At 70.6% G+C, this 11,260-nt stretch overlaps 1 protein-coding gene across 3 annotated transcripts in view; it reads right to left on the reverse strand.

Moving 5' to 3' along the window:
- Window positions 1–10,899, reverse strand: part of COL18A1 (collagen type XVIII alpha 1 chain) — a 45,230-nt gene extending 34,331 nt beyond the window's left edge. For 2 of the 3 annotated variants that reach the window (XM_075934106.2, XM_075934104.2), the window contains exon 1: window positions 10,220–10,895. In XM_075934106.2, the coding sequence (XP_075790221.2) occupies window positions 10,220–10,844 (625 nt within the window). In that variant the 5' untranslated portion in view covers window positions 10,845–10,895. Of the gene's footprint in view, window positions 1–9,349 lie in introns of all 3 variants that reach the window. The other variant, XM_089779970.1, reaches the window with a different exon arrangement.
- Window positions 10,900–11,260: the final 361 nt, after the last annotated feature.

An 11,260-nucleotide genomic window follows, 5' to 3' on the forward strand; every position in this document is an offset into this window, starting at 1 on the left:
TCCGGGGCTGGGGGAGCAGGGAAGGGCGCGTGGAGACGGAGCGGCTCCGGGGCTGGGGGAGCAGGGAAGGGCGCGTGGAGACGGAGCGGCTCCGGGGCTGGGGGAGCAGGGAAGGGCGCGCGGAGACGGAGCGGCTCCGGGGCTCGGGGAGCAGGGAAGGGCGCGCGGAGACGGAGCGGCTCCGGGGCTGGGGGAGCAGGGAAGGGCGCGCGGAGACGGAGCGGCTCCGGGGCTCGGGGAGCAGGGAAGGGCGCGCGGAGACGGAGCGGCTCCGGGGCTCGGGGAGCAGGGAAGGGCGCGCGGAGACGGAGCGGCTCCGGGGCTGGGGGAGCAGGGAAGGGCGCGCGGAGACGGAGCGGCTCCGGGGCTGGGGAAGCAGGGAAGGGCGCGTGGAGACGGAGCGGCTCCGGGGCTCGGGGAGCAGGGAAGGGCGCGCGGAGACGGAGCGGCTCCGGGGCTGGGGGAGCAGGGAAGGGCACGCGGAGACGGAGCGGCTCCGGGGCTGGGGGAGCAGGGAAGGGCGCGCGGAGACGGAGCGGCTCCGGGGCTGGGGGAGCAGGGAAGGGCGCGCGGAGACGGAGCGGCTCCGGGGCTGGGGGAGCAGGGAAGGGCGCGCGGAGACGGAGCGGCTCCGGGGCTCAGGGAGCAGGGAAGGGCGCGCGGAGACGGAGCGGCTCCGGGGCTGGGGGAGCAGGGAAGGGCGCGCGGAGACGGAGCGGCTCTGGGGCTGGGGAAGCAGGGAAGGGCGCGTGGAGACGGAGCGGCTCCGGGGCTGGGGGAGCAGGGAAGGGCGCGCGGAGACGGAGCGGCTCTGGGGCTGGGGAAGCAGGGAAGGGCGCGTGGAGACGGAGCGGCTCCGGGGCTGGGGGAGCAGGGAAGGGCGCGCGGAGACGGAGCGGCTCCGGGGCTGGGGGAGCAGGGAAGGGCGCGCGGAGACGGAGCGGCTCCGGGGCTGGGGGAGCAGGGAAGGGCGCGTGGAGACGGAGCGGCTCCGGGGCTGGGGGAGCAGGGAAGGGCGCGCGGAGACGGAGCGGCTCCGGGGCTGGGGGAGCAGGGAAGGGCGCGTGGAGACGGAGCGGCTCCGGGGCTCAGGGTGCAGGGAAGGGTGCGCAGAGACGGAGCAGCTCCGGCCCATGGCAGGCAGGCAGCTCAGGACAAAGTCTGGTGAGAAAGGCAGGATGCTGTGGCAGGAAGGGGCAGGACCCGCGGCCGCCAAGAGCCTGTGAGATGGGCAACGCGCACATGCTTAGCACTGGGCCGGCTGTGGGGAACAGGGGACGTCTGCCCTGCTCTCAGGCCCTGGGTCTGACTCCCGGGCAGGGCGGGAGGGGCGCCGGAGGGACGACTTGCCCCGGGCAGGGCCGGCGGGAGCACACAGCGAGGCTGCTCGGGGCAGCATGGACGAGAGGCTTAGCGCGAACGCCTCTCCTCCCCCGCCCCCTTCCCCCGCTGCCTGGGAACGGCCCCTGCGCCAACTGCCTGCCTGGAGCCTGCGGGCTTCCCGGCTGCAGGACGGCCCACGCGGCCGCCTCTCCAGGAGGGGCTCTGGCAGCCCGGCCACACAGCTGGCAGCGCACTGCTCTTGCTCCGCCAGCGCCCCGCGCCCACGGCGGGTGTGAGATTTTTCCCAGCCTAGGTCAGTGGAGCAGGAGGCTGCACGGCCCCAACATTTAACTCCCCGCTCACCGCCCCGATCCCCCGCCGCCCTGCCACGCGACCTGCTCCCCTGGGCACTCCAGCGCCCGCCACAGCGCCCTGGGCGCCGCCCGACCAATCCCCCCGCGCCCGAGAGGGACAGAGCCGCGCCTGGACTCGGGGCAGGGCTGGCAGAGGCGGATCCTGGCCGCGGAAGACGTCCGGGATGCAGCCGGCAGCTGCGCCGGTGTCAGGCCTCGCTCAGCACGACGCCGTTCAGGGAGGTTTTGAGAATAGCGAACGAAGACGAAGCCGGTGGCTGCAGCGTCCCCCTGGCGCCAGAAGCGACGGAGCAGGGAACAGGGCGTCTGTAAGACGTTTGCTCGGCCTGCCAGAGCACACGGGACACTCGTGGCCATGCCACACGCCCTGCACAGAAGGGTGTGACGCAGCAGGGGTGCTGCAGTGGGGCGGGCACCTCTCTCTGCATGAGCGGGGAGGCCAGGGAGGACTCCCTGGGGAAGTGTCAGCGTCTCACCCCTGGGGCCAAGACTCGCCTTGGCTCCGGGAGCCGGACAGCGGAGGCGGGAGCGGCCCGGGGCCGAGGGGTTCGCCTTTGAGTCTGAGTCTGGGCTGGCAAACACGAAGAGAAGGGACTAAAGCAAGTGCGGGCGCTTCAGGGCCCGTGTCCCTGCCCCAAAGGGTCAGAGGCTGCTGGCCCCCCACGCCGATGCCCACGTGGAACCCGGGCCGTGCGGTACCTCTGAGAAGCAACAAACCCCCCGTTCTCCTGGCCGGCGGAGTCTCCTGTGGCTGCGGACGGGATGCAGTGTTGGGGGTGTCCCTGATGCGACGGCACAAAGGGCCGTGGGGCTTGCGTGGCTTCAGGTGCTTTTCTTCGGCGCTCGGAGCTACAAGAGAGCACGGCCCTGCTCTGAAAGTGCGGCTGGTTTTGTGGCAGGGACGCCCTGTGAGTTGCGACGGCAAGAGCTACCGCGCGCCGACTAGGTGGCGCACCAGGCGTCTCTGGCCCAGCACCTAGCACTGCAGCGCCTCCTGGCCCTCAATGGGGGCCACGTGCCACAAAACCAACTGCCCTGAACCAGCATGCTCCGACCGGCGCTGCGTGTTCCCACTCAGGTCGGGCGACCGTCTCCTCGCTGGGCCAGCTGCAAGGCTCCTGCGCCACCCACGCCCCTCGCCACAATGCACCGAGGGGAGCCGACGCAGAGCAGAGCACCCTGGCCACGCCCCTCGCCACGGCGCCACAGTGCACCGAGGGGAGCCCACGCAGGACAGAGCACCCTGGCCACGCCCCTCACCACGATGCACCGAGGGGAGCCCACGCAGGACAGAGCACCCTGGCCACGCCCCTCGCCACGGCGCCACAGTGCACCGAGGGGAGCCGACGCAGAGCAGAGCACCCTGGCCACGCCCCTCACCACGATGCACCGAGGGGAGCCCACGCAGGACAGAGCACCCTGGCCACGCCCCTCACCACGATGCACCGAGGGGAGCCCACGCAGGACAGAGCACCCTGGCCACGCCCCTGGCCACAGCGCCACGATGCACCGAGGGGAGCCCACGCAGGACAGACCACCCTGGCCACGCCCCTCGCCACGATGCACCGAGGGGAGCCCACGCAGGGCAGACCACCCTGGCCACACGCCCAGGCTAGCTCCCGGCGCTCGGACCCAAGAGACCTGGGCTTGGGCGCCTGAGCGGCAGCGTTGACACGGGGGGGGGGGGGGCTCTCCATCGCGGGGCAGCGGGAAGCCGAGCCCGGCCGTTTCCCCGAGGGAGGCGCGCTCCTGAGGGGCAGCTGCTGGACTGGAAGCAGCCGTGAATTCTGGGGTCTGTGGCCTGGGTTGTGTTGAAGGTCAAACAACCCGTCCCCTGCTCCCGCATGGGGTCCTTGGAACGGCTGGAATAGGCCACGCTGGAACCCACGTGCCGCTCTCCCCTGTGGGCTTGCCTGAGGAAGCAGGGGGCTACGGGCGCACTTCCAGCTGCTCCACTTGGCTCCCCCACCCTGTTGCCCACAGGAGGGGGGCTGCGGGAAGGGAGGCAGCCCCCCGTCACGTGGAGGAGTCTGAGGCGCCACCTGTTCTCCCTGGCCACACGGTGCCCACCCGCTACGTTTAGCACGCGAGCGCCAGCCCCGCCGTGCAGGGAAAGGGGCTGCCAGCTGCATCCTGCCCCCCACACGCCGGGCTCTCCTGCCACACGGCGCGCCCCACAGCCGAGCAGAGGCAGCGCTTACAAGGTCGGCCCCAGCAGGGCAGAGCGGGCACTGGGCGGCGCCAGGGGAAGCGGATGGGGCTTGCCAGCAGGGTGGGTGGCTGCGCTCAGCAGAACCGCACAGATGGGGGCTCGCGCCGCAGGCCAGCTGCGACCCCAGGGCTGCCGCCGACAACAGCGCATTGTCCTGCAGCCCCGGCAGCGCGCAGGGAAGGCTTGCCAGGAAGTTGGGGACGCGAAGCAACTATCTGCCCCCGGCTGGAGCCACGAAGGGAACAGCGGCTGCCCCGCCCCCCCGCTGCCGACGCTCTCCCCAGCAAGGCTGGAAAACCTCTGCCGGGGGCGGCTCTGGCTCCGCGTCTCACGGGATCCAGGCGTGGCCCAGCACTAGGGAACCCAGAGGAGCAAGCCCGTAACCCCCCAAAGCAGCCGGCAGCAGCGCGCCCACTGGCCCCCAGCAGGCAGTGACGCGTGGCTCCAGCTGGCGGGGACGCAGTTTCTCCCGCACGCCCAGAGCCCAGGGGCAGAGCGGTTCTGCCTTTGTAAAGCACTGGCCCCCACAACACCCCACGGCAGCGGCAGCGCCCGGCTCCTCCATCCGAGACGGGGGTCCGAGGCTGGTGTCCAGCGACAGCCCCAGCTGATTGGTGTGGCCCCCACTCCCAGGCCCACAAGCTGGGGGGCACAAGTACTCGGGGGCTTGGGGCTCCGTTCCGGCCACCTGGAGGCCTCTGGCACACGGCCCTGGAGTGTCGTGCTGGCATAGCGAGCCGCGCGCAAGGCTAACCAGCCACCGTGCCGGCAACGCCAGCACCCACTCGCCCACCCGCCCGCCATTGGAAGGTGACACGCTCCCGGAGAGCGGCCCGGCCCGTCTGTCCCCCCAAAGCACTATCCGGCCCGTCTGTCCCCCCAAAGCACTATCCGGCCCGTCTGTCCCCCCAAAGCACTATCCGGCCCGTCTGTCCCCCCAAAGCACTATCCGGCCCGTCTGTCCCCCCAAAGCACAACCCGGCCCCCCAGCTCTCAGAGACGGGCAGTGCTTAGCACAACCCCCCCGGGAACGCCCACACACACACAGCTTTGCGCGTCACAGTGCTCGGCTCCTGTTCTCTGCAGGCCTCCCTGCTCAGTAGCTGTTCTCACGCAGCTGCCCATGGCAGACCCGCTTGCCAGGCTCTGTGGCAGTCACCTGTGTAAACAGGACCCGAAAGGAGGGACACAGAGTGGCCAGGCTGGGTCAGACCCAAGGCCCGTCTCACCCAGGGTCCCATCGGCCCACAGCGGCCAATGCCAGCTGCCCCAGGGGGAGTGAACACAACAGGGAATCATCCAGTGATCCCTCTCCTGTCGCCCATTCCCAGCCCCTGACAAACAGAGGCTAGGGACACCTGATGGACCCAACCTCCACGGATTTATCGAGCTCTTTTTTGAGTCCTGTTACAGCTTTGGCCTTCACAGCATCCTCTGGCAAGGAGTTCCACAGGTTGGCTGTGCGCGGTGTGAACCAGTGCTTCCTTGTGCTTGTTTCAAACCTGCTGCCTATTCATCTCATGACCCCTAGTTCTTATGTCATGCGAAGGAGCAACCAACCCTTCCTGCCTCACTGTCTCCACACCTCCAACATGCCCCCTTGGGTCCAGTTTCCAAGCTGAGTGGTCCCAGGCCTCAGCACCTGCCCTTGGACGGCAGCTGTTCCACCTCCCCTTGAGCAGCCCTTCTCGATTGAACGAGCGTGGGCGGCCTCACCACGAGCAGCACCACCTCGCCCCCAGCTTCGGCCTTCTGCTCCGCTTCTGCAGCCCCGACAATGCAGAGCTGGCTCTGCCCTACACGAGGCCCGTCGGCAGGGGCCAATCGAGACCCCCCCGCCACCCGGCCGTTCCTGGGGAGCAGGAGGTGACAGGGCCAGCGGCTTGCTCTGCTGGCGGCCGGGCTTAGCCAAGGCACATTTCCTTGCACGGAAGCCGCCCGCCGTTATCAGGGTGAGGGGGAGCCTCCTGTGTCACGGCCGAATGGCTCACACGCTCGTGCGATGCTCACACTCGCCTTGTGCTCCCCACGCACTGGGACGCGCGGTAGTCGCCCCGGCACATTCTGATCCCAACCGTCGACCTTTGGAAATTATTGATCGCACAGGCAGGATAAATATTTGCCCCGCAGCGCGCCAAGGAGAGGGGAGCCACGCCGCTTCGTGGGGCAGCCTGAGCCCCCTTTCAGTGCCCCCAGCGCGCCAAGGAGAGGGGAGCCACGCCGCTTCGTGGGGCAGCCTGAGCCCCCTTTCAGTGCCCCCAGCGCGCCAAGGAGAGGGGAGCCACGCCGCTTCGTGGGGCAGCCTGAGCCCCCTTTCAGTGCCCCCAGCGCGCCAAGGAGAGGGGAGCCACGCCGCTTCGTGGGGCAGCCTGAGCCCCCTTTCAGTGCCCCCAGCGCGCCATGGAAACGGAGAAAACCCGCCGGTGCAGCGAGACCGGGGGCGCCGCCTCTCCCGGGCCTGGTTGGAGTGGACGAGATGCTCCCAACTGCAGTGCACTGCGAGACACAAGCAAGGGGAGAGGCGACAGCAGAGAACTCGCCCAGGCTGTCAGTGTGAAGCAGCGCCCCCGAATGGTCGCACGGCTCCGTAACAATCAAACTCTGCTCTTGCATTTCTCTGCGGGCTGTGGCGCCTCAGGCACGCGCCGGCCCCGCTTCAGCCCGCCCGAGGCCTAGGCATGTGCCATTTCCCGGATCGCACCTAGTCACTTGGCTCCCGGAGCCGGGCGATTCGCTCCCCAGCTGGCACCGCTCCAGGCTCTCACTCCCTGGACAACCGATGCGGGGACCCCTGGCAGGCAGGGTCCACCAGGACGGAGCCTCTGGGCCGCGAAGGTCCAGGGCCCAGCACCGTGGTGGGTGTGAAACGGAGCCTCGCTGCATGTGGGCACGTCCCAGGGACGGCTCCTGTCCGGGCCCACACCGGCCTCGGGACACGCTGCAGACGAACGGCGCGGGCCGGCGCGGTCTGACCCGACACGAAACTCACCACCGCTGCCCGTGGGGCACTGAGGCTGCTCAGAGGAGGAGTCTGTGCGACAGCCGGAGCTGGGAGCCCGCCGGTGCAGCAGAGGCTCCTGCACCAAGCTCCAGGGTTGTGGGTTCGGTTCCGCCCGCTGGCGTTCCGCAGCACCAGGGACACGGCTCGACAGGGCGCCGGCTCCCCGGTCCCATTGCACATCCAGCCTCTGTCCTGCCATGGAGCGTTCCTACCCGTGTCTGTACACACCGGGTCCCACTGCATCACGGCCTGCCGGACCCGCCAAACCCCACAGGCCTCGACAGCCACCGGGAGACACGGACAAACCCTCGTTCCGTGGCCAACGCCACGTGTGGTGGTCACCAGGCACCAGCAACGGGGAGCGTCCCATCTGAGTGCCAGGGGCCAGGCGCCAGCCCACTGCCCACCAGACTCAGATGCAGCTGCCACGCCCCCAAGCCCGACAGAAGCAGGAGCAGAGAGCGTGCGCCCGGTGAGGCCGTACCGGTGCCACACAGAGTTAGCCACGCTCGCCTCTGGGGCTGGCGAAGCAAAGGAAGCTGCCACCCTCGCCGAGAAAGGAGCGCTAGAGTGCGGCTTCACCGCGCAGCGACAGCCTACCGGGAGTTCTCACCTGCTGCCCCGCCTCCGGCCCCCGTGTTCGGCCACACCCTGTGTAGCGGCACCGTGCAATTCCGAGCTGCTGGGGCTGGCCTTCCAGACACTGCCCCACTCCGCCGCGCCAGATTCCCGAGCTGCCTGGCCCTGGGGGCTGGCTTTCCAGACTCTGCCCCGCTCCGCCCCACTGTGTTCCCGAGCTGCCCGGCCCCGGAGGGCTGGCCTTCCAGACATGTCGCTGGCCCTGCTGCTGCTAACGACCTGTGCATGGTGACAGGCGACTGCACGTGGTGGAGAAAGATTTGTGGCTCCCTGCAGAACTGCACCCCCCAGCCAGGCAGCACGGGCGCACTCTGGCCACGCCTCCCTCTCTGGGGTCCCCCAGCTATTCAGCCCGGCTGGCCGGTCCCATGGGCCACGGCAAGAGCCAGGATCTGGATTTGTAAGGTCCTGCTGCCTGGCTGCTACTCCCAGGCTTGGCCTAAGAGCCCCGGAGTTGCAGCCGCCCAGCCCAGGGGAGACTCTGCGCTGTTGTGTGCCAGCCCCCCACAGCTGCCTGGCACAGCCTGGGGGTGGGGGGAGAGGCAGGCACAGGAGTAAGCCCACAAGGACCCGGACCCGGCACCCTCGGGCACCCTGGGAGCAGAGGCCAGCCAGGGAACGTGCCCGCACTGGCTTTCCCTGGTCTGGGCCTGGCGGGCCGGCTGCTTGGCGCGGTCCCTACTCCCACCCCATCTCTGCCCTCTCACCAGAGGCTGCCTCCCAGCCCCCCACGTGCTTTGGGAGCGCGTCACTGTGAGGGCCGGCCCCACGCCAGGACTCTTCAATGGCGGGGCAGCGGCCAAGGCAAGGCCAGGCCTGGCGGGACCCCTCCCCAGGCAGATCAGTATCCCGGCAGAAAAAAGCAGGCATTGCTTGCAGCAGCCTCCCACGGCCCTGCCAGGCAGCCCAAGCCCTGGTCCGGAGCCAGCTCCCAGGCACGACAGCCCGGGGAACAAGGAGCCGGCAGAGCCCGGAGCGGGTCCAGTCGACTCCCGCCCCCCATGGTAGGAAATGGGGGAAGAGGCGTGAAACCCGCAGCCCGTACGACCGGGGGGCTGGCGGCGGCAGGGCCACGCTCTGTGCACGCCGGCAGGCGCCGTGGGGAGAGCGCCTGTTGCAGCGCGCGGGGCAGTCCCGCTCTCCCACCAGCGGCACGCTCGCTGGGTCCCTCGCCCTGGGGAGCCCAGTCAGCGCGTGGCCGGCCGGAGACGCACGCTTCTTGGGGCGGCCCCTGCAAAGCAAACAGCCCGCCACCTGCTCCCAAACGTTTGCGGACGGGCCAATCATTAACCCCCGCCAGAGGAGTGTGGCCAGCTGCCCCGGGAACACCTCTGGGCTCCACGCAGGCAGCCGGCACAGCGGAGTGCACACGAGGTCGCCGGCCCCGGGCCCAGCGCGCTCCCTGGCCCTGGAGCACCCGGCCAGGCACGAGCCCTGCCGCGCACACGGTGCCCGTCTAACCTGGGAACGGGCAGTGCCGGCTGCTGGGTGGGCTCCCCTCTGGCCCACAGCTAGAGGAGTGGGAGGTCTCGTGGGGGGGGGTCACCTGCCCCCTTCCACCTGCCATCCTCCTCCTTTGGCATCTGGCCGGGGGCACCCTCGCCAGACGGGCGCTCTGAGCTCCCCGCTGGTGCCAGCCCCCGGAGGGCAGCTCCTGGCCGAGAGCAGCCATGGGCCCCGTGAGGCCTGGGGCAGCCCCAGGCACCCCCCTTCCTCGGCCCACGCAGACACCCCAAAGGAAGGAGGGTGGGGGCTCTGCGTGGGCAGCAAGGGCAGAGGGAGCCGGGCAGGAAGTGTTACCTGCGGCCACCTTAACAAAGACGCAGGGATACCCCGAATCCTCCGCCGGGAGAGAGTCACACGGGATGGGGAGGCGCCCCTCTGTCAGCTGGCTCCAGCACAGGTCTTGCAGGGCCTCGCAGAAGCCCCGGCAGGGCGGGGGCGTGATGGGGACGGAGGCGCTGCACGCCGGCACCAGCAGCAAGCAGAAAAACCACTCCACGAAGCGGTGGCACCGCGCGGCAAGCAGCCCCTCCCACTCATGCACCGCCGCCCGGATCTCCACCTCGCTGGCATGCTGGAAATAGTTGGGCAGGCGGAAGCGGCGTCTGGCCCGGCTGCTGCACACCGGCAGGCCGGCGGGGAGGGGCAGGCAGCTCCCGGCGGGGGCAGGCAGTCCAGGGAAGGGGGGAGCGAGCCCCGGGCTCCCGCTGTTGTACAGTCGCAGAGTGGGGGTTAGTAAATCGAACTCGAGAGACTCGGCGTTACGGGCAGCGAAGGAGTCCACAGAGTGAGTTGCATTCGCACGAGACGCGGCACCGGGCGGGCTCGCACCGGGCTCGGCCAGGGCTGTCCCAGAATGCACGGCGGCAGGGGCAGCGCTCTGTCCGGATTGGTCGCGGGGATTTGTGCGGCTGTGACGGGCAGCAAGCCCGGGGGAGCGCGAGCGCTTTGAATGGGAGGGTCGGGGGTCCAGGGAACCCGCCCGCCCACCCACATTGCTCCGCAGCTCCCGCCAATCCAGCGCGCCGGGGGCCGGCGAAACTCCTCCTCGCTTTGGGGCGGCCCTCACCTGGGGGGGGGCGGCACCCTCCGGCCCCTCCGCCGAAAGGGGGCCCTGGGAAGACCCCACCTCGCCACAGTCACCTCCGCCCGGGGAGGCCGCACTACCTGGAGGAGCCGCCGCTGGCATCCGCAAGGGGGCCCGAGTCCCGTTCCAGGCGGGCGGAGGACTCGCTGGCCCGGCGGGCGAAGGCTCGGGTGGCCCGGTCCCTGGCAGGCTCTGGCCGTGCCCCGGCGAGGCGGCTGTCGTGTTCCCGTGGCCGGCCGGCCCCCCGGCAGAGCTGGAAGCAGCCAGGCGGGTGTGCGCGGTTGTCTGTCCCCCGGTGTTCCCCGTCCTCAGGGTGCTGCCCTCACCCCACAGCTGGACCAGGCTCCTGATGCCCTCCGCGACGTGCAGGATCTCCGCCCCCACCCCCGTGATGTTCTCCTGGGGCCCGGGCAGGGGCGCCAGGGCGGGGGCGCTGGGGGCAGCGCTTGGCGCCCGCCCCGTGACCGGCTCTGTGTTCCATGCGGGGTCCCCCGGCTGCGTGGTCACCGGCACCGCTGCTGGGGCCGTGGGAGAGCTCAGCGGCTCCGCTGTCTGTGCCCCTGGAGCGGGCTTCGCCGGGGGGGGCAGCGGCACCGCAGGGTTCTTCTGGCCCCCCCACAGCCAGCTGAAGAGCTGCGCCTGGGCCATGGAACCGCAGGCAGCCAGCAAGAGCAGGAGGCTCAGGCGCTGCCCGGCTGGAGCCATGGACACAGCCCTGCCTCCCGGACAGCTCGCACTGCTCTGTGCTCCGCAGCCCCAGCCCCAGCCCAGGGAGGAGTGGCCAGGCAGAGCCCGGCCCAGCCCTGCTCACAGCCGGGACCGGGCGGGGGGCCAGCTCCAGGGCACAAGAGGGTTCTCCCCTCTGCCCAGCGCCTTTAACTCCCTCTCGCCCGCAGCGCCGCTTGTCCGACCGGCCGTGGTGAGGAGCCGCCCCAGGGGCAGGGCAGCCGCTTCTCCGGGGGTGCACCCCTGGCCTGGCTCCCGCAGGTGTTGGCTGGGGCATCCCCCCTCAGCAGGCTTGGCCGGAGCGGGCTGCTCGGAGCCTCTGCGCCCCCGGGAACGAGGCAGCTTCGCACGTCCCGGGGGCTGGCCAGGCCCCTGCCCTGCGGGCTGCTGTGGCG

Source organism: Pelodiscus sinensis, chromosome 7, assembly GCF_052426305.1.
Source record: "Pelodiscus sinensis isolate ZL-2025 chromosome 7, ASM5242630v1, whole genome shotgun sequence".
Classification (NCBI taxonomy): domain Eukaryota; kingdom Metazoa; phylum Chordata; order Testudines; family Trionychidae; genus Pelodiscus; species Pelodiscus sinensis.